The sequence below is a fragment of the Falco rusticolus genome, chromosome 8 (assembly GCF_015220075.1).
Source record: "Falco rusticolus isolate bFalRus1 chromosome 8, bFalRus1.pri, whole genome shotgun sequence".
Classification (NCBI taxonomy): Eukaryota; Metazoa; Chordata; class Aves; order Falconiformes; family Falconidae; genus Falco; species Falco rusticolus.
Window position 1 is genome coordinate 56,420,093 of NC_051194.1, and position 27,712 is coordinate 56,447,804.

The 27,712-nt window shown below is 45.0% G+C and overlaps 1 protein-coding gene across 1 annotated transcript; it reads left to right on the forward strand.

Moving 5' to 3' along the window:
* Positions 1-4,133: 4,133 nt before the first annotated feature.
* On the forward strand, positions 4,134-27,655 carry ATIC (5-aminoimidazole-4-carboxamide ribonucleotide formyltransferase/IMP cyclohydrolase). The gene is made up of 16 exons (XM_037396437.1): positions 4,134-4,260; positions 4,819-4,945; positions 6,696-6,772; positions 7,828-7,894; positions 10,228-10,316; positions 11,619-11,770; positions 11,906-12,062; positions 13,769-13,894; positions 14,070-14,177; positions 15,405-15,490; positions 16,693-16,782; positions 18,447-18,575; positions 19,554-19,646; positions 25,512-25,694; positions 26,652-26,807; positions 27,302-27,655. The coding sequence occupies exons 1-16, from the start codon at positions 4,239-4,241 to the stop codon at positions 27,419-27,421; spliced, it is 1,782 nt and encodes a 593-aa protein (XP_037252334.1). The 5' UTR covers positions 4,134-4,238; the 3' UTR covers positions 27,422-27,655.
* The last annotated feature ends 57 nt before the right edge of the window (positions 27,656-27,712 follow it).

Consider the following 27,712-nt stretch of genomic DNA (forward strand, 5'->3'; position numbering starts at 1 on the left):
GCACACTCTAGTGGGAGCACGTTCCCTGCACAGCTTGACAGCATCCCTGCAAGGCTGCTCTCCCAGCAGCAGTTTTCTCACCCAAGGGCACAAACTTATTCAATACAGGTGTCCAAAGAGCTAGGGGTGAAGGGAGACAACTATAAAACCAGCTCCACTGCGAAAGGGTCAGCAATTTCAATGGTCAGATCACAGAAAAGTTAAAAAAGGCTGTTATTATTTAAGGATAAGGTAATTTCTTTGCAAATACGGAAGAAAAGAAAAAAAAACCCACCAAAATTAGTTCCCCCTCTTTTCAATAGGAAATCTTCCTTTCAAGTGAATAGCTCAAGGAGGCACATAAAGAACCTCAAAGTGGATGAGGTTGGGTTTTTTTACTGCAAAACCTGTATTTGCAATTACAAGCAGACCTGTTCAGTCACACCCTTCAAGCATCATCTTCCTCCCATACCTGCACCCTGTACGCCAGTAACATACCACCACCGCTGCCTCCACCTTGCTCAGGTGAGGCTGATCTGAGGACACACAACCTTTCTGTAAAACACTGCTTTGGCGTTTTGCTTACACATCACAGGCTGCCTCCTCAGCCAGCGATACAGGGTATCATGCTCTCAGATTCACTTTGCGTGGGGGTTTCAGACAACAGAGTAGGCACCAATTCGCCAACAGGAAAAACTATTTCTTACCTTTTTATTATTATTATTCTTTCTATGCTTGGATAGGAACAAGCATCTGTAAGGAAAGGAATGGGAACATTCAGAAAATAAATTGTTGTTTGGTTTATGCTCCTTTGGGTCTTATTCATAATCCAGAGCATTACAAGGATAACTCAGGTTGAAATCTGCAATATTTACTCTATTTACAAGGAAATAGTTTCTTTTGCAGGAAAAGGATTAGGCAGCGATATCAAAGGTTTGGGAAAACAGACCACTTATATTGGTGCTTGAACAGGGGACATAACCTTCAAACTGCAAGTCAAATTGCACAGAGAGAGCTCTTTGGTGTCTCTGAACTTTAGCTGATAGGCTAGTCATCATTTCTGCAGCTGTGTGGGACCCTGATCACAGACCTACAAGGACAGCCAATAGACAGCATGCCAGCCTTAAAAAATGTGGATAGGGCATAGGGAGGTATATAAATGAAAGCAGGGCCTGGTTAAGGAAAATAAACTTGATATGATGAATTTCAAAGTTGAAGATTGTTTTTATACAGGCAGAGATGCCCGCAATATCATGTTTTTCCAAAGCAGCCTCATGGCATTGAAACACATTTACTGGGGTAGCGCAGATCCAGACCAGACTTAACACTCACCACCAATGACTTCTGAAGCCAGGGCTGTCCCAAACCACACCAGCCATGGGCTTCCACTTTGATTTCCTACATTTCGGTTGGGTCTTCCTTGGTCCACTGCCAGGCCCAGCCCACCCCTCTGCTAGCCCCCAGGCAGCTGCAGCATTAGCTGGAGAATCCTAGCCTGTTGGCTTCTTACCCTAACAAACTAATACAAGGCCAAATTAACCTGTTTTCTTTGCACTCCTCTTGGTGTGCTACATGGAAAAAAACTAACAGAGAACAGAACTACAATACAGACTCAGAGCCAAGCTAAAAAGCATTGCCTACAGTCTCAAGAGATGGGAATCTAGCATATTGTCCTAACAACAGCAAAACCAGCAGCAACACCATCCCTTTTGTACGTCTCTATTCAGCTTCATCCTTTTTTACTTCTCCTTATTAACGCAGCAGAGTGCATGGCTAATTAAGCCTGATTTTTCTTTCTTGGATATAGGCCCTAGTATGATTTAGAAATAACCTTAATCTGGTATTTGTAATTCTAGTATTTACCTCTTCCCATGATTTCCAGTATGATGTTACTATATTCTTGGCTCAAGACAAGCTTCTGTGATGCTTTAAAACATCGCAGGAAAACACTGCAGTGAGACCTTGTTCCTGTTGAATAAATAATGGAACATGAGCAGAGCACAGGATATTTGAATATCCTCAAACATCACCAAAACCAGTTAATTAGTTAAGCTCTATAATGCAGAACCAAACCTTTGGGGAGGCAGACTTTGTTTTGCTTGTGTGGCCATCCCAAAACCAGGACATATCTATCACATCCCAATCCATACACCCATCTGGCACACAGCCAGAACACCGCTTCTCGGACGTCAGTCTAAAAGAGGACATGGGGTAAACCCAAACCACCCACCTGCCACACAAGCCCCTGTGCAAACAGAAACCTCGACGCCTGTGCCGAGGAAAAAACTGCTGAACAAGGAAAAAAAAGCAAACACCACTATTTACGCTGATAACATTCCTCTTGACTGTTTGTCTGAAAGCAGTAGTGGCCCTGTCCTCTTGTGCATGGGCTGACATAGCCACTTGCAAGCATGCAGCTTCTGCAGTATCACAAAACACCCTGCTTCACAAACAGTGTGCGTGCTGCTCCTTAGCTGCTCAGGCGCTGCACCAGAATACGCAATTGCTTTCCAACATTGGATAAATATGCAGAGCTCTGTCGAATTTTTCATTTTCACATACATTAATCATCCCTAAAGCCCACCTCTGCTGTACAGATCTGTACTCTTTGTACAACTTTTATTCTCTCAAAGGTGTGTATTTTCATAATGATAGTGCTCATGTACCACTTAACAGTATATTTTCATTTGGCCCCAGCCACACTTCTGAACGGTAATTTATTACTGCTTGTCACTAGCTGCTACTAGGAGTAATACATATACTGGGTTTATTTAGTATGTTTAGTATTTCTTGCTTGACTCTTTCTTACACAGACAATACTGCCCAAGCCCAGAGATTCACAAATCAAAACAGCTGCGTTTCTGGGCCTTCCAGTTGCACTTGATCTGCATTTCCTGGCTTTTTGTCTGCCAGATCTAGAAACTTTCATTTATTTGTTCTTTGTAATGGAAGTGGAGAGCCTAATCCACTCTGCCTGCCCAGGGAGCTGCAAGTGTAGAGTGACCACCTATGTGGATGACGAAAACATGAAAGAGGTATGTAGGGGTGTCTCAGGAGCCTGATTCAAACCCCATATACCAGGCCTCCTCCACCCTAGAGGTGAGATGTGTCAGGGATGTGTACGTTATCCGAAGGCAGCCAGGTCCCAGCTTGCCGGACCCAATACCTGCAAAACGTTTGCCATTTTGCTGCGCAATGCTACCCACTGGGAATGGCAGTGCTGACTGCCGGAGTGACAAGCCAGCCACGGAGAGGCCTGGTGGCAGCAGCGGCGGGGTGATGGCCAGGGGTCATGCTGCAAATGGAGCGCAGAGCTCTCTACCTGCAGAGCAGCGTGGGTCACTGCTGTCCCGCTGTGCTGCGGCGCCTGCACCTCGCACTGTGGGGTACAGGAGATTTTAACCAGCGGTACGGTAAAACCCGCAGGCTCTGTCAGTGCTACCTGTCCACCACAAGTGCGGGGAAATCACCTTGAGAGAGGAATGAGAGAAAAATTGGGTCCTAACAGAAGCACAGTATTACAGAAAGCTTTTTAAGGTAAAATACAGCTATCGCCTTTCAGACGGTCGGCGTGCACGAAATCTGCATCACCACAGCTCCCTAAGCCACACTCTTTTGCAAGGAGTGGCAGGAAATTTGGAGGCCTGGTAGGGGACCAAAGCTCCCCGTTTATTCCCATTACAGAGAAAAATAAGTAAAGGGAAGAGCAGCAACATTTCAGTCTTCGCAAGCTTAAGTTTTTACCTCAGACTTGGTAAACAAGTGTTTTGTCTTTGCCTCTACTCGTGGCAGATTGCAAGCTCTGCCAGAGGATTTTCCACAGATGAAATTCCCACGGGCATTTCCGTGAAGAATTAATTGTCCTTATTGCACCACCTCTCACTGCCATGAGGTACTGCCTCCCCTGCACCTCACCTGCCCCCGGCGCAGTCACCCGGCCTTCCCCTCACTGAAGAGGCCCCAGAGCCACCCGCACCCTGCCCCGCAGGTCCTCGGCCTGCATGCACCCCACCCGTGGCCGCCCCCCCTGCCCCCTGGGGACCTGCCCAGCCGGGGTCCCCCCCGCCGGCCACCCCCCCTCACGCAGCACTGCTGCCCGCTCGCCCCCCGCCCCCCTCCCCCGCTCCGCTTCCCGCCCCGCCCCGGCCGGGCCGGCCCCTCAGGCGCCCGCCCCCGTGCGGCGGGAGCCCAAATCCCGGCGGCCGCCGCCGCTCGCCCCTTTCCTCCCCGCCTCACAGCGCGCACCCACCGACGGCGCCATGGCCGCCCGGCAGCAGCTCGGTAACGCGGGGGCGGCCGCGCCCCGGCAGCCCGTGGTGGCGGCGGTAGCGACGACCGGTCGCGGCCATTGGAGCCGCTGGGGGGTGGCGGGGAGGGGGCGCGGGCTGCCCTCCCGCCGGGCCGCGAGATGGCCGTCGGGCGGGGGGCTGGGCTGAGGCGTGTTTCCCGGCTGCCGCGCTCTGCTGAACAGGGGGGCGAGCGGGGCCGCCGCTTCCAGCCCGGTAGCTCCCGTGCCCGGAGGGGGCGGGGGGCCTTCTTTCCCTCCGGGCTGGCCGGACCCCGGTGTCGGTCCGTGGCCGTGCGGCTGAGCGGCTTGAGCCCCGGGGCGGGGGGAAGCGGGGAGGGCGAGGGCGGGGAGCGGCGGCGCTGCCCCCCTGCCCCGCCGCCGGGGTCCCGCCTGGGGACTTCGCTGGCGGTGGGCAGCGCCTCCCGCCCCACTCACCGCACGTCAGGGAGGATCCATAAGATACGGAGCTTCCCTCTCTTAATCTTCTTGTTTCGTTTCTCTGTTCCACTTCGAAAAACAAAACACTTGCGCTCGCTCTTCCCACCTGTTAGCGCTCCTCAGCGTCTCTGACAAGACCAGCCTGGTGGAATTTGCGAAGAGCCTGAATGCTCTTGGCCTGGGTTTAATTGCCTCGGGAGGAACAGCCAAATCCCTGAGAGATGCTGGCTTGCCTGTCAGGTACAGATGCTTTCCTGTACATCTCCACCAAAAATGCTCGTTTGGGTCCTGAGGTTGCTTAAATTGTTTTCTCTGTTCATGAGCAAAAAATGATGGAAAACTGGTCTCTAAGCAAGTCTTCCAAAAAAAGCCTGCCCTCCAGCAAACATCAGAACCTTCTTGGCCAGAAGTCGGTGGACTGAGGCCAAAGAGTGTTACTGTGCAGGTGACCACACAGAGGGATGTCAGGCCGTTGTGTTGGACACAGTGCCTTGTCTGCCTTGTCTCCCGTAAGACAATTGGTTGCCTTGAAATTCATAATCTGACCCTAGCGCTGCTCTTCACAGCCAGGTAAAAGCTGATCTTTGCCTGGTCCTGGGACAGGACTGATGTGTCAGGAATATCTTGAAGCTCAGTGGAGATCATCTTGGATGATTTTCCCAGCATGATGGCCAACTTTTTCAGATGGAGCCTTTAAGTGTTGTTCATCCACTGTTTGGGAAAGGGCATGTACGTTCACTGGCTGGTTTGGCCCATGATTGCGGGGAAGTTTGTTTTGGTTTCTTTGGCGCTATGATTAAAAGACAGCTCCAACCAAATAAAAATTGTTTGCAGTGCAATGATGAAAAAAATCTCTCAATTATTTGGTAGGACAGTGACTCCTTTTTTGCTTCAGTGAATGCAATGGTAAGGCCCCTGGGACACATCGGCTGGAATATATGCTGCCCCTGGAGCTCCCTGTCCCTGCTGTTACCCAGCACTTGGTCATGTCTCTCCAACTTCTTTGCTTGCCTGTGCTGTCAGTGAAGCCTGAAGCAAAGGATGGTCACATTTCCCCCTCCTTCTCCAGTTTATTGTTCCTTTACCATCATAAACAGTCACAGGGAGTGGTGAAACTGATTAATGTTTTGGCTAAGCTGGGAAGACCACCACTAAGGTATTCCATCTTCTGAGCATGGCCTTTCGTTCTCTCTATAAACCACATTGACTTGGAATTTGCTTATCTGTGTTATTTCAGTGTATTCAAAAAATAACTATACAGATTAGTTAAGTCCGGCCCATGAACTTTTATTTCCCTTTGTGGGAAAAGCAGTCGTTTCCCCTTTGGCATAACGGGGGTTTGTAGTGAATTTATACAATTTTTGGTTTTGGTCACTTATTAGCAGTGTCTTTTTTGTCTTCTGTCAGATGTAGTTTTTGCGGAAGATACAGATCCACATCTTGGGAAGAGTGAGAGAACATTAAGCCAGCACTTTGGCTGTTTCTACTAATGCTTCTGCACCTAGCAGCATTTTGTGAACTAGTTGGCAGATGCCAGTTGTAATAAAAGCAATCGGATCTGTCTTAATGTAGAATGTTTCATCTCCGAACTACTTCCCAGCCCTCTGTTGGAGGGATTAATCAGTCTGTCACTCAGCATAGCTTTTTTCCTAGCAGTTCCTAGCAACACCTTCCACATGTTGTGTTCTTACTGAGATACAAGATACTGAAGTTTAGAGGAATCATGACTGTTTTCTCTCTAAAGTCCTCCTGTCAATAATGGAAAGGTGGCGATTATTTTTTATTTTCTTTTACAGATGGACCAAAAGAAAGCAAAGTTTATTTCCCTCTTTGCTGCCTTCAAAACTCCTAGGTTTTAAATCTCCTTCCAGTAAAACCAATGTTGCCAATAGATCTAAATTACTGTCCTGATGGGAATAATAAACATTCAACCTATAGGTAAAATCAGTATGGCACATTTATTAATATGTTATGTTTTCCTGTTGAGCAGAGATGTTTCGGACCTGACAGGATTCCCTGAAATGTTAGGTGGACGTGTGAAAACCCTTCATCCTGCAGTCCATGCTGGTATGTTTCTGTTAATATATTTTCAGTCTAAAAGAGAAATCTGGGGGCAGTGAGGGTGGGAAGAAGGGGTTGACAGATGTCTTTTTTAAGGGTTGTGTGGAGGAGCTGAGTAATGAGAAAAAATTTGCCCTAGCAGCAGAAGGAGAGGTAAAAAGCACAGAGTGGAGAAGTGCACAGTGGCTGAATTACTTCCTGTGTTGCTACGCTTGCATCTATGCATTAGCAGAGCTTTTCCTCCCTAGGGCTGCATGTAACCGGGCTTCTCTATAAATGCCTTTGCACATTCTTTGCAGAGTCAATTTCAGACCTGTTTAGGCAGAGAACCCCACTGAATTTAACCTGTGGATGAATCTGGTGTGCAGCATAAGGAACATGACAGCATAGTCTTTAGTGGGTGATTTCTGCATGCTCTAATAGTCCCTGGCTCCTCTTCAGCAAGGAAGATGTCTGATAATTGGTCAATCTGCACATTAACCCATCTGCTTTTTCATGTCCTGTTACTGTGCTTGAGATTCCTCAAATAGAACCTGTTGCAAATCGTACCTGAGGGCTGGAGACAATCTCAGGATTGTGCTGCTGCTTATGCTGTGCCAACCAGTCACGTTTCTCCAAGCTTCTAGACCCAAGCCAGCCACCTGTGCTCAGCTAGAGGCACAGCATCTCTCGCTTCTGCTGTTTCATAGGCTTTGTGTGTTGCTGGCTGATGGGCGGCAGGTGCCCTTTTTCTCTCCATGAACTCCATAACAACAGTTTCAGTGGTTTAAAGGTAGCAACTGAATGCTTATAAAAGTACATTTGTGTGGTTCCTGTTCAGCACTTGGAATGCTTTGGGATTTAGCATTGGGGGGAAAAACCCCACCTATTAGTATGGAATTTGAACAGCCAAAGCGTCAGTACAATGAATTAAAGGTGAAGGCATAAAGTAGGCTGAGGACTCTTGTCTGAACTAGAATCAGAAAGTTTACGATACAAAGTCTCTTAGGAAAAGCACAATCTGAAGGAAGGTGTTGAATTACATTCTTTTTTAACGAAAATGTACTGTTTGTTGCAACTAGGCATCTTGGCTCGCAATATTCCAGAAGATAAAGCTGATATGAACAAACAGGATTTCAGCCTTGTAAGGTAAATGTTGGGGAACATGATGCAATTCATTCAATGTTCAATTCATGTTCAAAATCAAAAATGCACACTGGAAACCAGTCAGCTCCAGTGAATGGAAGCAGCAGGGATTGTAAAATCTGCAAGCCAGCAGATCTGCACTCTCCTTGCTTTCCTCTGTCAGGAGATACTATGTTTTTAAAAATACAGTTTTTCTGCAGATGCATCTTCATCACTTTTAGTAAGAGAAAACTGCAACAAGAAGGTTACATTGTAGTTTCCACAGGGAACGGAGGTTTTCATTTCCTCTGGTTATCTGGGAATTTTAACACTTTACGTTTAGCCAATGTTGGACCACATTATGCTTCTCGCAAAGTTGAATTCAGTACTTTCGAAGCTGGCACATCTCCCCTCAACTTGGCTCCGGGTGCCTCATCAGATGACAATTCCCGATTTTGAAATACTTGCTTAGTAAATGTACCCTTTGATATTTGCATAATGTTTACTGAGTTTCAACGTGTAAATAAAGAGTAGACATGAAAAGAGGGTCAGGAACATACAGCATTTGTACAGACAGAAAACACACAGATAACAGACAGAAGACTTGCCTTCTGAGAGCCATTATGGGAGCAAGTGGGCTGCAGCCAGAAATTGTTTATGTGCTAACATGCCAAAAATATTTGTCTTCTGTTAGGATGTATTTACTCAGTACATTCACACAGGGAGGTTTGGGACTGTGTTTAACTAACTGGGTTTAACATCTAACTAGTGATTGTGAGTAACCAATTCTGTGCCAGTGGGTGACTCCTAGTTGAGAAACAAATGGCTGAATCAAACATAGTAAATTGTAGGTATAGCCAGGATGGAGGCAGAGTTTGAATGTAGTGATTGGGCCAGAATTCATCTTAGCTTTTAAAGTTACTTTTAAAAACTGATGTCCATAGGATGGATGGATTTTCAGGCTGAATTTGAAATCCGGAAATTTAAAGCCACAGGAAATCCTTATAGATGCTCAGCAGTGGTGGCTTTTCAGAGTATGCTGTGTATTAAAGCAGGCTCTGCTGAATTGCAGCAGAGAAGCATGCCTTTACATCAGTGACTTACAGTGCACTTGCATCCAGAGTAATATTTGGATTCGGGTTGTCTTACGTAAAGCAGAAGGAGCTAATCCTCAGCAGGAGTGTCTTTGCATAGTTGCTTAAAATTTACATACCCAAGTCAAGGTAGGAAACCTTGATAAAAGCAATAGCACTGTTAAAGTCCACAGATTCCTGATGGTTTGCAGCAGGTTAGGAGGATGAAAGAATTCGGGGGGGGGGGGGGGGAAGCGGTAATAGAAGTGGAACAGACAATAAAAGACTTTGTAGGAAATTTAGAGACATAAGGGGTTCTGAAAACTATACTGGAAGCTGATCATCCTTTCTGCTCAAGTTCATCACAGGGTGTGGAAACAAAGGAATATTAAAAGTTGGACACAAGTGTATGCATCACAGCAATTCGCTGCCAATACTGGGCATGCATTGGAATTTGATACCTTCATACATTCAGATGGAGAGAGTAAATTCATTTTCTTGCATTAAAAACATTGTTTGTGAAGGTCAAAACAGATACTTCCTTTCACTGTACTTCATGTGGCACTGGTAGGATGGGACAGGGCAAGTTATTTCATGCTTTCTGGAACACAGACTGCAGCTTCTTCCAGATCAGGTCAAAAAACTAATTCCAGTAATGTCCAGTCTTGAAAGTCAGTTCTACCCCCTGCTTACATGTGCTACAGAGGCTTTATGGGATCCAGGCTATGCACTCAAGTTTTATATGCTGTTGGTATTTTAAAAGTCCGGCAGATGATACGTAGGTCAGTTTCTGCTCTTGGAAAAGTTGTGGAAAATTAGATTGATTGTACTTTGTTGGCAACGGACCTTGCCCTGAGTGTTTACTCTCTTATGAGAGTTGGTGGATGCCTATTTTCAGTAATGCTGAGAGCCCACTTTGAAATCCTTTGAAATGGCCCAAGTTGTGCACCAAAATCACTGAACATCTAAATACAGCCCCAGGTATTTAAACAAACACTCCCTTTAAACTAACTTTTGTAATTCTGGTTCTGTCTGCTGTAACAGTGTTTAATGCACAGAGTTCAGTTAGATTTCATAATGCATTGTACCATCACTTGGCCTTTGGCTGGACACCGCCGTCTCTTGAGTCTTTTAGAAAAAGAAACCTTAGCTACAGGATTTTGTGTTTGTCCCTGATCTGAGAGACAAGATAGTAAAAACACTTGTGGTATCTTGTGCTTGCCAAGCCCAGCTTGGCATTTTTATTTCTTACTGAATAACCTTGCTTTTCCCCTCAATTCTCAGAGTTGTCGTGTGTAACCTCTACCCCTTTGTGAAGACTGTATCTTCTCCGAATGTAACTGTACAAGAGGCAGTGGAGAAGATTGATATTGGTAAGTTAAAGGGAGAGCAAATCGTTTATCCAGGCAAATGTGATGGTTCTGGTCTCCAAGTGGTCTCAGATCTTTTCTTTTTGTTTGGTGGCCTTGCATACCCATAAAGGAAGTCTGCTAAAGAGCTCAGGAGTTGCAGGGAGCAGGCTGAAACCGTCATTGGGTAAACCTTGCTTTTAAGCAGGCCTACAATTAAAATGGCAAGCGGCTGTTGCACACGCTGTCCAAAAGAAGGAGCCTGATGCACTGTAGAAGGCTGTGGTAGGAAAGTCCAGGTGGAGCATGCTTCCTACTGAAACATGGAGAGCAGATTAAACTTCTTCTGCAGCCTCTGGCAGCGTAATAAAAATAAAAAAACTCATGAGCTTTGGAGAAAAAAGCTGAACCGCTGGAGGTGCTCTGGGGACTGCTGAAAACTTCCCTGCAGGGAAAGGGGTTGGTCTGCATACGTTGCAGAGTAGTTAGGACCTGAGTTTGGAAGCATGGACGCCTGTATCGTCAGCAGTTTTGCTCTTCCTGCTAGTTACTAACCCCCAAAAGGCTTGCCGTTCCTTCACCACAGCATCTCTGCTTGGCAGCTTGTGAACAGTACAGGCACCGTTTTGTGCCATGGGGTTGGATTGGGATTGAATTTTCTTGCAGTAGTTTAGACCAAACGATGCCCAGCAGAGCTCTATATTAAATGTTTTATGGAGTAATACTCGCTCTGCATGTGGCAGTGCCGGCCTCTACTTTTCCTTTGCAACAGCCTAGTATCTTGTATGATTTAAAGTGGTGTAATAGCCGTGCAGAGTCAGATTTAAGGGGGAAGCATGGCATTTTATCTCACACAGAGGACCTTGGCAGGATTCATTAATATTTGCAGAGAGATTTGGGAGCCTCTGTTGTTTAGCAGTGTAGAAATAAATCTTCCAACAGACCCCCTCCCCAGCCAGCGTTGCAGAGGATGGCGCTTAAGCGGTATGTGGAGACAGCCGTCTTAGTTTGGGATGTGGCTGTGCTGCTTGAGGACATTCTTGCCCCAGTTGCTCATTGCAGCACATGACCTGTTTCCTTGCCACTACGGCTTTGCCTGTGTCTGCAAAGGCCAATCAATGTGCACCTTCACCAGTGGGCTGAGATAAACTCACCAGCCTTGTGTGTTTTGAAGAGCACTCTTACAGTCCCTTGGTGGAGACAGAGGGACACGTTCATCTGGCACAAATGATCGATTGGTGCATGTCCCCTCTGGCCTCAGATGCAGCTCTAGATTATGCCATGTCCAGAGGGGAAGTGCTTCATGCCTCCATCCTTCTCTTGCAGGAGGAGTTGCCTTGCTGCGGGCAGCTGCCAAGAACCATGCTCGCGTGACAGTTGTGTGCGACCCTGCAGACTACTCTGCAGTAGCTAAAGAGATGGCAACATCGAAGGACAAAGACACTTCCACGGAAACGAGGCGTCACCTTGCGCTGAAGGTTGGTCATGTTTGCTTGCAGTGAAGGGCTAGGCCAGACTCCTTGCCTTTCATTCAGTCACATCTTTAAACACCAAATCATTTGTAAGTTGGTGTGCATAGGTAAGTTGACAGGTGTCCTCCATTCTGTCCCCAGGCTTTCACCCACACTGCTCAGTATGATGCAGCCATCTCTGACTACTTTAGGAAAGAGTACAGCAAGGGGGTGTCCCAGCTGCCCCTGAGGTATGGCATGAATCCTCACCAGAGTCCTGCGCAGCTCTACACGATGAGACCTAAACTTCCCCTGACAGGTGAGGCCTAGGCTGTGCTGGCCAAAAGAGAGCTCTGGGATAGCTAGGAAAGGAGGTGGTTGGGAAGGGCTGCCCGTTGTCTTTAAAACTGAAATACCGTCTTGTACCTTAGTCCAAGGGATGGTCAGCAGTGCCTTAACAACTACTATAAGAGTGGCACTAGCTTTGCAATTAAAGGGTTGAGCTGTGCGAGACAGAAGAGGTGGTCTGCTAACCCCTGCAAGACTTGCAGTAGCTCCACATTCTTCTCTCTTGGTGTAGGATTGTGTCCGCACTGAAGACACTTTGAGCAGATTTATGTGGTGCGCTTTCTGCTTGACATAAGATACAGATTTTGCAAAGGAAAACCTTGTCATGCTTTTAAGATGTTTTGCTACTTCCCATTTTCCTTATTTAGTATTTTCCCAATCCTTTTGTGTCATCACTTTGTCTAGAAACCAAGCTGTTCTCTAAGTTTGGATGGGTTTTGTTCTTTAGATTATTTTGAGCAGAGGTGTATTACCTTAGCAGAAGCAACATTCTAGAAAACTAATGGTGGCAGAGGGAAGAGATACTAGTCTTAGAAGAGTTTGGGACAGGTCTGGTGTGTCTGCTGTTTTACAGAGTGTGCCACTCATCATAGCATTGTTGCTGTGAGGGCAAAACCCCTGTTTTGGTGGGAGAGAAAGTCTGGCTACCATTGTTCTTGAGATTGTGTTCAATGTTGGTGAAAACCAGCTCTGCCTTGTGTGCGTGCCTTGTCCTGTTGAATAGACAATGGAGCTTTGAGTTGCAGCATTTCTCAGAGCTCTGGGACCTCTTACAAAGCTTTTCTGTTACTTCACTGGAAGTTCATTTGCTTACAAGTCTGCCTTCCAGTATGGCAACGGAACAACGCTGTGTTCACTTGTCCCGGCCATGGACTATTGTGAAAAAAGTTCTTTTCATCTTGTTTCTTGAAATGCTGATAGTCCTGCTGTGTCAGTACAAGTAGTTCTAGCAGGGCCAGGCCAGAAGGTTTTGAGAGCAGACTTTTAAATAGCCTTTACTCTTGGTGGCATGGATTTCTGATAAAAGGACCAGAATAAGCATTTTTTAAAAGATTTGCCCTGAATTTTGTGTCTGCAAGTGGTTCTGTTGACATCAGGTAGACAACATGTTTGCCTAGTGCAGGAATACTTTGTTGAATCAGAGCCATAGTCACCGCATGAAATTAATTTCCTAGATTTGTAAAGAAATCTGTCTGCTAGGGAGCAGGGATGTGCTTTTTGTGTTCCTCTCTAAGAGCTCTGCCTGTGCACCTTGGTCTAAATTCAGCTGTAGTAGACTCCCTCAGAAAGAGATAAGCTTGTGTTCTAAGTGGCTGCCGGTTGAAGAACTCAAAGAATATAAGGAGGAATGTTGTTGGGGTGGGGTTTTTCTTTCCTTTTTCACAAGAGGGGAGGTACATGGGGACAGTGTGTGTCTTGCTCCAAAGTCGTATCTGCACCTTCTGGTGGGGAAGAGAATTGTATTTGCATCTCCCGAGTCTCAGGCCTGTGCATTCCTCACAAGTCACTGAAACTTTTCAGAGCACTTAACCAGTTACTGAGGAGCCAGGGTCATTTAACAAGAGCGATTTGTAGTGGTTTTAGTTCTTGGTGGGAGAAATCTCTTCTGCTTGCTCTCCAGATGGAGGAGAGAGGTCTACTCACTTTAACGTGTCTATTTGTGTGCTATGTTTGCAGTGGTGAACGGCTCTCCAGGGTTCATCAACCTGTGCGATGCTCTCAATGCCTGGCAGCTGGTGAAGGAACTCAAGCAGGCATTAGGCATTCCTGCTGCAGCCTCCTTCAAACATGTCAGCCCTGCAGGTAGGGTGCCTCCTTCTAGCCATGCTTTTCTCTTTGACCAGGCTCCCAACTTCTGGCAGGTGCTGTCAGTGGTATGTACGTCTGTGTCCCTTACCCGGGCAGGCTGGGGAGGTCCCAGGGGCAGGGACCAGCACAAAGCTCTGGTTTGAGTGCCCTGGCTTCCATTTCCCACTAGGTGCTGCTGTTGGAATACCTCTCAGCGAAGAGGAGGCGCAAGTCTGCATGGTGCATGACTTCCACAAGACCTTAACACCCTTAGCATCTGCCTATGCACGAAGCAGAGGTGAGAAGCCCAGGAATAAACTGGCATGTCCAAAGAGCTGAGCTTAATTCTCAGCACCTGAGCAGCAATGCTTAGCACTTCACAGGCTCTTCCCTTTGCGCTTGTACTCCTCCTTTGTAGGGTTCTTCCTCCATAAGGAGCTGACTGCCTGTCAAAAATTGTTCTCCAAGTGAGCAGACCTTGTATATTGTTTCAAAGAAAGCAAGCACCGTTTTGGACTCTGTTCCTTGGTGTATATAGAAGGCATGTAGAGATTTTTAATTTTTTTTGAATGTGTGTATACATACACACACGTAAAATCTGTGGGGTTTTGGCTAAAGGATCTGGATAAACAGCTGTGGTGGTAGCACACTCGGACTTCCACTGCAGATGAGGTGCTCAGGAATACTTGAGTAGGAATGTTTCTGCCTGGTATTTGGTGGGTGGCTTTTTAATGCTTTTGTACTGCAGAGCTCACAAAAAAGCTAGAAAAACTAAAAATAAGTAAATAAAAATAGCATCCTCTCTTTAGCCAAGATACTTCACTAATTTTTTCATTTTCCATGGCATTCCTAGAAAACTTGCACAGAGTATAACAAAGCACATTTACTGGCTTGGGTTCATTTTTCACCATTTTAAAGACGACCTTTGAATATTGCCCTCAGAAAGCCATTGCATGATTAGTAGAATAGTAAACCTTTAGAATGGCAGGGACTGAAAAACTGACCTTGCTTAGTTAGTAGTAGAGTATCTGTGGTAGGAGTTGTGTTTGCCTTAGCTATGCCATTAAATATAGAGACTATTCTAAAAAATTTGAAATTGCTTTTAGCTATATTTCTTGATGTGGTTTCTTGCGGGGATAAAAAACAGCTGGGAGCATAGGCATCTAAAAGCTTTCCTCTTTTTTCCACCTGTTTCCCATCCAAAATTTTTCTGTATGATCCTTGCCTCTCCTTGCCCTCTTGCCACCATGGCTACAGCAGAGCTGCTGGCAGTAATGGAGGTAGTCATTAGAGAGTTAGAGCTTTGACAAATGGAGTGAAGAAGGAAGAATATCTGAACTATGGGAATATTTAAAGGTGCATGTCTTTGAGGTAGGATTTTTGATCCTTGTTGTTCTTACATGATTTTCCTTTGCTGTGGGATTAAATTATTAGCTCTTACGGAAATTCACTGGATTGTAGGAGCAAAGACTTTTCTTTGTATGATGCTATAGTTTGATAAGTTACAAAAAATATGATTTTGTAGGTGCTGATCGAATGTCGTCTTTTGGTGACTTCATTGCCCTGTCTGATACCTGTGATGTGGCTACTGCCAAGATTATTTCCAGAGAGGTTAGTTAAACAGCAGTAAATCACTGGAGTGTAAAAAGGAGGATCACACTAGATGGAGTCATTGGTTTGTAATAGCTGTTCTGTTAGAATTTGGCCTGTTTCTCACAGGCTATTTATTGGTCCATTTGTGTAATTTGGTATCCAGACTGCAGAACTTACACCTGTCTTTGATGTGTTTTTTTTTCCTATCAGTTAAAATCTGGCTGTGTGTTAGAGCCTGTGAAATAGCAGTGCTTGAAATGCTGTTTTCCAAGAGATGATTGCAAACCTCTGCCTCGAGTAGGCCTCTGGAAATGAGCCCTGATTACACTGTTGCAAGTATCTGGTTGAACAGAGAACTGGAGAGCTGATGGCCAGCCTCTAGCCCAAGGCAGCAATGTGGATGTGGATTTGCTACCTGCAATTGATGCAGGTTTTGTGTAGGCTCAGCCATTTTCCAGGCTGCATTTTTTTGGCTTTGTTGGATTCAGCGTTAACTCCATAGCTGAGTGCATTGCGCAAGTCGCTGGTTTAAATACAGAGTTAAACAACTGGGAGTTAATGTTCGCCAGACAGATTCATCCCATTATATTTTGCTTACAATTTTTTTGAGACAGGGAAGGCACAATGCAAAGGGCTGTCTTGTACCTTGGTGACTCTTTTTCAAACAAAAGAGCATGTTTGACTGTCTTGAGGATAATGTTTGGTATACTGTTACTTAAAAACAAATAAAAAAAACCCAACACCACACTGTAGGATAAGAATGTATATCACTTCATGGCACTGATGAATGTAAAATCTTTCTTCTCAGTTTCAGTGCTGTTAACAGCTCTTTTGCCAATATTTTTGTCTCATCAGGACTGTCACTGTTGGAATAAGGATTTTTTCCTTTTTTATTTTAAGCCATGTTTACTGTTAGGGCTGAGAAATGGGGATGTTGTGCATGAGCTGTTTCCCCCTGTAAGGGGTTAGTAGTTATCAGTTCCATTCTGCTTAAAATGATAGAGGAGTGGGTTTTTTTACTATTTTAGTCTTGCCAAGAGATTACTGCTCTGCTGTTTCCTGTTTCCAGAACAGAAACAGATTTTGTAATTGGTGCCTTTGGTATTGAATGGTAGACCTCAAGAGGTGTGCCTTCAGTACCTCTCTGGAAATGGCAGGTGGAGCTTTCAGTATTAACCTCTCTTTTAGATGACGTGGAGGCTGAAATCTCTGTGTTGCAGGTGTCTGATGGTGTGGTAGCTCCGGGATATGAGGAAGAAGCTCTCAAAATCCTTGCCAAAAAGAAGAATGGTGGTTACTGTGTCCTCCAGGTTTGTACTCCTGCTCCTCTATAGCCCTCTGCTACTCTTCCCATATCTGCTTTTCACAGATGTTGGTGTCCATATAGCTGGGGGGCTGATCCATGGATGTATGTGGATATGTTTCCTCTGGGTCTTTGGGGTTTCCCGTATGAGCAGGAATTCCACCAGCAGTGGTCACATTTAGCCTGTAGTCCTGAAGGGGAGTATTTTTATAATGCCTTCCTTGGCTTTCAAAGTAATGTGGATTTAAAGTAATTAAATCTATGAACCAGCAAGAGTACTTCAAATAAGCAGAATTTCTGTGCTGTTTCCATTCTTTGCCAACTTTCCTCTCACTTTTGCTCTTTTGCTGAATTTGTTTCCTCCCTGGATTCTTTATATCTAAGATGGTATGTGAGTCTTGGCAGTGAGAAGCACGTGCAGTGTATATCAACTGAGGGAAGGTTTGTCTGGGCATGTGGTGTTTGTAGGGCAGGCTTTAGTACAGTCCGTGATGAAGATAGCAGTACAGACAGGGTTTGGACCTGGGTTGACGCGCCTTTACATATTGCAACCAGGATGCTTGTCAAGGAATATCGATATGGTCAAGTCAGTATCAGGTTGCCTTCTTAGTTCCTGCAGTGGTTGTTGGGACTTCAAAAATCATCCAGTTCTGGTGAACATGACTAACAGATTACAGAATGCTGTCAGAGCAGCCAAACGCGTCCTATTTCTGCCTGACTCAGACAAATGAGCAGAGACCTTCACTATAACATTACAAAAAGAAAATCCAAGGCTTAGGCTGAAGTAGCAGTGTTATAGTAACAGGGAAGCTGCAGAAGATGTCTCAGAACCTTCAAGCAAGAAGGAATGAAATTGCAGACAGCCTTGGCAGCCGATTACCTCCTGAATTCAATTAGCTTTGCAAGGATGAGGTCATTTTGGTTAAGCCTATATCTTCAGGGCCTGTGTGCAGAGGGATGCTAAGGGAAGTTGATGTGAACAAATTTAAATGGATTAGGGAAACCACATAAAGCATATGCATGCTCCTATTTTAGAGCTGCTGGCCTTAATTCGGTTTACTTCATGTCTCGATAACCTGAACTGGGGCTACCAATATTCTAAATAAGTCCATGCATGGGTAGATCTGGATAGTTTAACATTTCCATTTAACTTTGTCCCTTACGCTGGTGTAAATTAACTGTGCTGCATGCTTGTTTGGAGATGTGCCCCAAGAGAGTGCATCTCTGGAAATAATCGCATTCGCTGTTCTCCTTAATGTCAAAGAGGGTTGGGAGTTGTACCTTGAGGCACGTGTGAAGCAGCTCAAAATATTTCTGCCTTCCTGCGGAAGGCTGGAAGACTCTCTTTGTGTGAATTCCTCTCCCCACCCCACCCCCCTTCTGTGAAAGACTGGAAGGCTTTGTATATACGTTTTTGTGACTCGCAACATGGACGTTTGTATATGTCTGTATTGAGTTACCTCTCTTTACCCTGTAAATGTCACTTTCTGCTGTTGAGACCTTTGTTGCTCTAGTTAGTTCTGATTACTTCTGATGATTTAAGGTTGCTTTCTATCAACAGTTTGCATCTTTTGGATTCCTTAGATAATGTTTTTTAACCTAAGCTATTACTGGGCATTGGCTTTGAATTGCTTTAAAGAGTGTTTTATTGGCCTATCCTTGGGCTTTTAGATGGATCCCCATTATGAGCCAGACGACAATGAGATTCGAACCCTCTATGGATTGCATCTCATGCAGAAGAGGAACAATGCAGTCATCGACCGGTCATTGTTCAAGAACATCGTTACAAAGAATAAAAATGTAAGCATCGGAAGATAAATGAGCTTAAAGACTGGCGGAATTAACTGGTGTGCTTTCATCAAGGAAGTCATCACTGTTCCATTTTAAGAGCTCTTAAAATATTTTAATGAGATTTAACTGGCTTTTAACAAAACAATGCGGCAAGCTTTCTGGACCAAGTGTACTTGGGTAAATCAGGGTAGTTTGGCTTTGTTTTGATTCCTTGTATAAATAAGAGGAGCTAGACCTTGACTTTTATCTCCAACTTCCAAAATATTTGTGTTTCTTATAAATAAGAAGCTACTGTGTGTAATTTCTTCTGGTGAGACAGCCATATGCTAAGGATCCATTGTGATCTCATTCTGACTCACTGTTTAATTCTCCCTTTTGTGTACAGTATGTTGTATAAACTCTGGCCTTGCTGATATTGCTCATCATTTAGAGTTTACATCAGCAGAAAGCTATCAGTTATTTCTTTGTCTCTGAACTTGTTCTCATTAAAAAAGATGTTGATGAGCGTGTGATTAGTCACAGGCTCAGGAGCAAATCAGACATTGAGGTAATAAAAATCATGTTAATAAATTAGTAATGGAAAGGACTTAAAAACAATACTTAATGCAGATATTGGGAGCTAGTGTTGTTGTGGTCCTGTGTGTACTTAAGCGTGGGTTCAGCTTTTTGTCTATGAGCACATCTGATGACAGTGAGCAAAGAGAAGAAGCATTTGCAGGTGTAGGGACAGTGATAAAGCCCTCTTGACCTTGTAAGATTGAGTCTTATCGCTGCAAGCTATGAGATGAGCTGCCAAACCAATCATTTACAGTTTTTAATCTCAACAAAATTTGCTGGAACTGAACAAACCAGGATATTTTTAGTTATCTTGTTTCCTCTGTCTATTGTGCTGTATTTGTGAGGTGGCTGTGGGCGTTTGCAGGCCACTAGCCAGTTGGCTAGTCATGGTTGGTAGGATGGGCTGTTGACAATGGTGTTTTGTTTCAGCTGCCTGAGTCTGCTGTCCGAGACCTGATTGTTGCCAGCATCGCTGTCAAATACACCCAGTCCAATTCGGTTTGCTACGCCAAGGATGGGCAGGTAACCAAATCGGGCAGCTCTGTGGAGTGTGCTTTCACAGCCAAGCTGGGTCAGAGAGTGCTTTTGCCAGGCCTGAGTTTTAAAATCACTTAGCGTACAGGAAGCTATTAAACAGGTACAGATGAACTGTCCTAGACAGTGTCATGCAGAACAGTAGCTAAACATTTGTTTCTCAAGAGGCTGCTTCAAAACCTCACTGTTATTTCTTCATGGTAATGACAGGGCCGGCTCTTTCAATTATAGGGTTAGAAAAGCTCTTACATGCTTCTGCAAGTTTGCCCTTGAGTAGTTTCTTTCTAACTAATCTGTTCCTTTTTATCATTTTTTGAGGTCATGTGCATATGCTGTAGTTGGTACAGAGCCTTAGGAAATGACAGTGGTTTTCACAGCTGGATTCTGACTGTCCAAATGATTCTCAGTTTTTACATAAGAAAGATGGGCTGTGCTTTCTTTTTTTCCCCTCTGGGGCATTAGAAATCTTCTGTTCTCCCTGATACTTTTTTTTTTTTTTGTTAAGCTTATGATGGGTGTTGGGATTTATAGGGGCATTATCAAATAACCAGTTGAGAGATGAATCTTGAATTTTAAAGAAATCCTTTCTTTCCATGTTATTACTAGGTGTTCAGCTTAAATCAGTTATCCGAACGTTGTTGTAAATGTATTAAAAACTGGTTTTGCCCAGCAGCTCGTTCTCATAATGCTGTTGTTTAGCTGGTTCTCTGCTCTCTGAGGTAACTTTTGCATAGGCATGGATTATTTAAAAAAAATACAGAAGAAAAAGACAAAGAATGTTTTTGATCTTGAGCTTCAGTACATCATAAATCAGAAAAATGGATCAAACAGTGTACCCTACAGGCACAGACTATGAATGAACTGCAGTGCTGCCCTTTTTGCATTGGTACTCATCAGCATTGGTCGGATTGTTGTTACAGCCTGGAAACATTGCAGCACTGTCTCGCAGTACTTTCTGGCGTCCCGTGCTGTATGGTTCTTAAAAACATGTCTCTGGAGATGTGGCATTTTTCTTTTATTCAGATTTGGGGTTTTTTTTTCTTGTTTTTAAATGGTTCTCTGTACTCAAGAGTGTTAGTTCTTATAGCCCCAGAACAAAGGTGTCACTATCTTTGCTCCTTTTCCCTCCTTGCAGCAGCAATTTCCCCAGTGCTTTTGCAAGTCTGGACTTAATGTGGTGCTGCAGATGTTTCTGAAATGTGTGTGGTAATGCATGTACCATATGGAAGGGAGAAGAAGGGATAAGGGAGGAGTGAAAAGCAATGTGGGCTGGCAGGGTTTTAACTAGCTAGGCTTCAGTGATGTTTTGCATATTTGCAGACCTCTATTTTAATCAAATACAAATGTGCATTGTCTTGGTTTGTTGTATATGTGACAGAGGGCCAGGATCAGAGGTCTGTGTACTGCACTAAGAAAAACCTGACTTTTTTAACAGGTCAGCCAGTCATTACAATCACTTACTCGGGGAGGTGGTGAGTCTGTGTTGGGGTTTTCAAATCAAAGCTTAATGTCTTAAGAGACACATTACAGTCCACATGCAGAAACAGCAGAGTGATGTGCTGTAGGTAATGATGGAGGAGCTTGGATAGGAGCTGCCTTCTGGTTTTAAAATCTCTAGAAGCTTCCTGAGATTGTGAAGTATTTGAGACCTTTGTTTTTTTAAGGTACAGATGGGGAAAGAAATAAGGTCCACTGAAAACCAGTCTTACTAAGAAAGTGGTTAGCTTAGATACCTCTTGGTGATGCTGTGCAGAGCTAACTGCTGGTCGTATCTTCTACCAAAACAGAGTATCGGATGTATGCAGGAATACTTGGGTGCAAACCAAAGAATAGCACCAAGAACCAGGGATAGAAAGTAACTTCCAGATTGTGGGGGTTTTTTTAGTGTTTATTTTAGATGGTTTTACATGAGCCAAGCCTGGGAAGCCCAGCTTTCTTTGGGTTCTATTGGTTTTTGTTTTCCAGGGGTTATTTTAGCCTCACAGCATCTCCATTTCTTAGGAAAACTCCTGTGTATCACAGTCCAGAGTGTTTTTGACAGCTTGGCTCTGTTGGATTCATGAGTGGATCAGTCACTCCAGCAAGGTCTAGTGGCTGTGTTAAGAAGTTCTAGGAAAGCATAGAGAGTGAGGAAGCGTTTATGTCCTTGAGTGTCACTTAATTTGCAGGAAGCCAGCTGCCACTAATTGCAATAAACACTTTCACTTGTTTTGTCTGACTTTCATAACCAGCAAAGCCAGTCTGTAACATGTTGATTTACACTTTCTTTAATGATTTAATGGTACCACCATGTTTTAAATTAGCCATTTACAATTATTCTCTTTCTTAATTCTCTGTACAGTAGGATAAAAAAAACCCGTTGATTTACCTTAGTTTTCCACTGATGGTACAGACATTTGTCAGTAACTTCATTGTTTGTCTTCCCAATGGTGAAGTCCTTTATTTGATTTTTAGAATTCCAAATGTATTTAGGGCTTTTGCTTTCACTCACTCTTCAGGGTAAATCTGAGTAAATACAGGCCAGTCTGGACAATTTTGCAAGGATCCTTTGGGCATTATCCATCTCATCCACTCTGTGCTTTTGCACAGTATTCCAGATATGGGGCATGTTTGGCTCTCCTGTGGGCCTAAGTGTTTTGGTCAAGCAGTTCTCAGTTTTCACCCAGGCTTTTATAAAGTGATTTTTCTGCTCGCCCTGTATCGCTGTCTCCTTTTACTCCTCACACTTAATAGGCTCTGCTTAAGCACTTTTTGTTTCCCAGGAGATTAAGCTCTGAAAAAAAATATAATTATTTTTTTTGTAGAAAATAGAAGGGGAAGGATTCCTTTGTGGAGTATTTTGAAGTTTCAGCTGTGTTTTTGCATGGGGGGAAGCCAGCATTTGAGAAGGGGAGAGATGGGATGTAGAAAGAAGGATTTTCACATTAAGTGAAAAAAGTGGAGAACAGGTACATTGAGACAGGCCAGTGTGAAGAGAGATTCAGGTACAAGTCTATCATTTGCATTAAACAGAAGCTTAACCTTCTGATTTTTCTTTAGACCAGAAATTCCAGGCTAGACCAAAGAAATCTACCCCAGCAGTGTTGCATCAAAATACATTTTTCTACACAAAAGGTTTTAATTTTCCCTGGATCAGTATGTTCCAGGGAAGTGCATCTTACCAGCATGTTCTTCCCCAGCTGTAACTGTGCACTTCCTTCTAGAACAACGTGGGCTTATCAGAAGGAGGCACAGAGAAGAAGCTTTTATATTCTTTTTGCCTGTTAAGCTGTTGTAAAAAGTTCCATGTGTTGCAGATAATACCTCTGTAGATTTGGGGTTGCCTATGAAGAGTTTACAGGATAAATCACTTTAACTGAAGTACAAAGTTCCTGCTATTTTGGAGTTGTTGAATATGAGCTGAAGTTCACTTTATGCATTTTTTGACAAAATTTGGATTGCAAAAAATGTCAAGTATTTTGAGTAGCTCCTAGAGAAAAGGAGAATGGCTTTTTTGAGGAGAGTGCTTGGGTGCTGACAGGTAGGAGAGCTTTATTTCTCATGTGTGCCCAGGAAGGAGCTGTGTGTGTTTGGGGCTGCATTGGTCTGGAGATGTTTTCTCCAGTGCCATTGCCCTTGCTGGCTGAAGACCAGGGCTTCCGTTACAGGAGTGCAAGGCCACAGCTCACAAGTATGTGGTGAGGATGGGGCACGTTCTGGCTGGAGAGGGTGCAGGACTCCACATTTTTTAGAAACTTGGGGATGGTTCATGGTATTTTGGCCCCTGCTGCCAGCAGTCTGTCCAGTACTCTCCACCACCTGCATCCCCAGCTAGAAATTTCTGCCTTAGCCTGGCCTGGCTTGCTAGGCTCACTCTTTAAGGGCTGAGTGGCGGTTAATGGTGTGCACTGCATGACAACTCTAAGCCCTCTCCTTTGTCCAGGGAGAGCAGATAAAACTCTCTGGAAGAGATGATATATCTATGTGCAGCTGTTTTTGAGTTCCCTTGAGATGCAGAGTCCCCTGCAAGCCTGAAGGTTAAACAGGTTGATGTGATAGCAAGAGGCTGGACATCAGGAGTGTTTGTGGGGGAGGTGGGGAGGTGTCAATAAGCTGTAAGAAACTGTACATCTATTAAGTATTTATGATAATACTAATATCCTTGGGTTTATTAAGCACTGATGACTTCAGTTATAGCTGAGCAGATGATATTAGATAGCAGCCCAAATCTTTCATTTGCTCCTGGGGGGAATGGTATCCAGCAGCAAGTTTTATGGTTCTGGTAAGAGGTGAAGTCACCGTGTCTTGATGAATGAGAAGACAAATGATTCATTCCTTTGAGGGCAGCCTTTGACTTATAGCTTTACCATCTGTTTCAGTCTGAGCTGGAAACTGTGAGGCATTGGCCAGAACCACTAGCCTCCACACAGTGTCCCAGGAGCAGTCCCCCATGCAAACGGTCTGGTGAACCGTTCAGCTGTGGCTTCATAGGAGGAGGAAATTACGGGAGAGAGACTTGTTTTCTGTCAGATCTCTGGTTTGAAATGGCAGGGGCTCTCTCTGGAAAGCAGGGCTCACAGCTCTGAAAACCATGGAGAGAAGTTACCAGCCTGAGCTTGACAGCTGTGGTGGCTAGGTCTGGTCTTTGTGTGCCTGGCGTATTGTCATGGCAGAGGCAAAGCTGAGGGACAGCAGACAGTCTGGAGCCCAGGAGACCTCAGCTCAGTCCCTTCTACTTGCCAGTTGTGACTGCAGGCAGACCGTATCTGTAGGGGTTGTTCTGCCAGTGTCTGGTAACCAAGTTGTCTCCAGCCACATTCAGTTTTTAGTGGTGTCAGCACCAAAGAGTTGCCTTTGTCTCCAGCCCAGAGGGGTGCGAGAGCTTGTCTGCGTTGTGCATTGAACTGTGACAAATAGCTTGCAGAGTTACCTAACCACCAGGCTCCAAGTGGAGTCTCTACCTATTTTAATCTGAATGTGTAGTGTAATAGTGTACCTGAAAAAAATGCACAGAGGTTGAATGTGTCTGATGAGACCTCCAAAGAAAGTAGTCAGATAAAAGCAAATGGACACTGCACACATACAGTATTTTCTTGAGGGAAAAATCACCTTTTGGATTTTGCCTCTGGAAGCACTTGGTCTGTTTGATATCAAGCACAAGTGCTATTTAATAAGGTTAGCAGCTGCTATTTTAAAAATCCTGGACTCTGGCAGGTGGCAGAGTAGGAAATGTGTTGGTAGCTCCAGGGCCTTGACAATTCATGTGATGTAACGGTCCTGCTGGGCAGCCTTCCTGATGGAGCAGTGGATTTACTTTCTTATCAGCCCTGACAGACAAATGGCCTTGTAATCCACCACATACCATTGCTGATCTGTTTAAGCCGTGTATGCCTGGCCCACCAGGAAAGATGATGGTGTTTAGGTGACCTGGGCTCAGACATTAATCCTGTAGCTGAAGTGCCCTTTTCAAGAACAGGTAGGCAGCTTACCATCTCCTGGCAGTCATATTTGTTTCTACAACCAACAGGATTTTGCTTCGCCTTAAGGCCGTAATTGTATCACTCTCCCAAGGTTAACAGTTTGACTCTCGTGGCTGGGGCTCTGTTACGTAGAAGGATGAAAGAACATAGTGTCCTCGGAGTGACTCAGCTCAGCAGAGCTGTTGAAGTTAGCAGTGCAGAGCGCTGGCCCTTTAACCAATTTACAGGATTGGGGATGCAGGTATTTTCAAAATTTCCCTCGCTAATTAGCTTTTTCTCTGCATCCGTGAGAAGCAGGTAATTTGTGGGAGGTCTTTCCTAATTGCTTGGCTGGAATGCAGCTCTGTGGTCTCTGCAGCAGGGTATGATTGTGCTTTGTATCTGTATTGTTCAGGTCATAGGTATTGGAGCCGGCCAGCAATCCCGGATCCACTGCACGCGTCTGGCTGGTGACAAGGCAAACAACTGGTGGCTCCGGCACCACCCACGTGTGCTCTCCATGAAGTTCAAAGCAGGTGTGAAGAGAGCAGAGATCTCCAACGCTATTGATCAGTATGTCACTGGGACCATTGGTGAGGTAAGGGGTGGTGAATCCAGCTTCTGTGAACCAAAGTGCTTAAGCCTGGCTTGAGTTTCATGCATGAGTATCAGTAATGGATGATCTCAAAGAGCTGGGGGATCAAGTGGCCAGGCTGGCCCAGGATGGTGACTTCCCCAAGGTCATTTAATGGCCCAGTGGCAGAGCGTCCTGATTTGCCCCTCTGATACTGCACCCACCGCTCCAGGTGCTGGAACCTGCCCTGCACTTCGGTGTGCAGCTTGGTTTCATCTGGTAGTTCCCCCCAGCAGTAAGGAAGGGCTAAAGCTGCAGTTAATGTTTCAACTCACTGCTCTGTCAGGGCAGCTGTCCTTCCCTTCTCACATGGTGCTGTTTGCTTGTGTGGCATTTCGGAATCTCAGAATCCCTCTGACCTCCCCATTACAGGCAGTAGCGAGACAAGAAAATAGTATGTCCTTTTTAAGTATCCTTAAGTAAGAAAGTCAAGAGCTGGACTGGGGACCTTGTGAATCATCTCTGTGAGCGGCTGCTTGTTTAAGGGGGTAAGAACTGGAGCGGTTGCTGTTTCAGAACGTGAATCATAAATGAAGCTGCTGTTTGTCATGTGTTAAGTTGTCTACCAGATGCTGTTTCTGTGTGCTGGCATTTACACAGAGCAGCATGCTGCAGGCAGGCCAAGCAGAGCATCCTGGAATTAAAAGGCAGGCAGAAGGAATATCTTGAACCCCCTGAGGTGAGGAGGGGGAAGGAAAGGAGTTAAAAGGATGCAAAAAGAGCTGATGGTGGTAATGTGTTCCCACCGCCACTTGGGATTTTAAAATCCCTGGTATGAAGTTCCCAGCAGCAGAGCTGTGGGAGCAGAACGCACAGCTGAGCTGGATGTCAGAGGGATGCCATCACTCATCCTGCTGTGCCCTGGCAGGGGTTGCCAGGAGCCCCGTGCTTTGGGGCTGAGCTGGCTTTTTGTTCTCGCAGGATGACGACCTGGTGAAATGGCAGGCGATGTTTGAAGAGGTGCCCGCACAATTAACAGCAGTGGAGAAGAAGCAGTGGATTGCCAAGCTGGCCGCTGTCTCCCTCAGCTCCGACGCATTCTTCCCTTTCAGGGATAATGTCGACAGAGCTAAAAGGGTAAGGTCATGGCAGGGCCAGGATGTCAGGGTGACTCTGAAGAAATGTCTGTGCAGCCCTGAGCTTTTTGTTTTCATTTTGTGCGGACGGCTGGGGAATGTCTCTGCTCTGCATGGCTGGCTAGAATAGCGCATCCTGGGAAGGATGTTTCTCATGGTTACTAGTCTCACGTGGACGGTAATTATCCAGCCATTGCTCAGTTTGTTGATTTGGGATGAATAGAGGATTAAAGTTTATTAAACCATTGACGAATATCAAGACGAGGCCTATTGCTTCCAGAGGAACCATTTTACTTTTATTTCTGAGCTGTGGAGAGAACTGACTGCTCATATGAGGAACTCCCCTGTGAAAGGCTTTGAGCAGTGGAAGCCTCAGTTTGTTTAGCGATTAGTGTCGTGGGATGTGTATGAAGGACTGGGGCTGCCGGCTCCTTTTCAGGGGGATTTTGCTTTTCCATCCCCTAATCCTCCTACTTTATCTCTGTCTTTGTTCAGAGCGGAGTACAGTTCATCGCTGCCCCATCTGGCTCGGCTGCCGACGAGGTTGTGATTGAAGCTTGCAATGAGCTGGGGATAACTCTCATTCACACCAATCTTCGGCTGTTTCATCACTGAGTTTGCTGTGGACTGTTATGGTCCCTCTTTGGTCACAGTCTCACCAGCAGCAGTGATTGCAGTATCAGCAGCTTTTAATTGGGAGGCACCTGCAGTCTGAGCTTAGCAAGTGTTTGTAGGATCTGTAAATGAGGTTTTTCCCTGTGTTAACAGAGAATGAAAGCACAAGAAGTTGGCCTCCGATGTAGAAAATGTTTCTTTTGCAAATAAACATACGGTTCTTAGCCATGTGGAGCCTGTAGTCTGTGTTGTCCAAATACAGTGTCCTCAGGAAAAAAGGTTTATATTTGA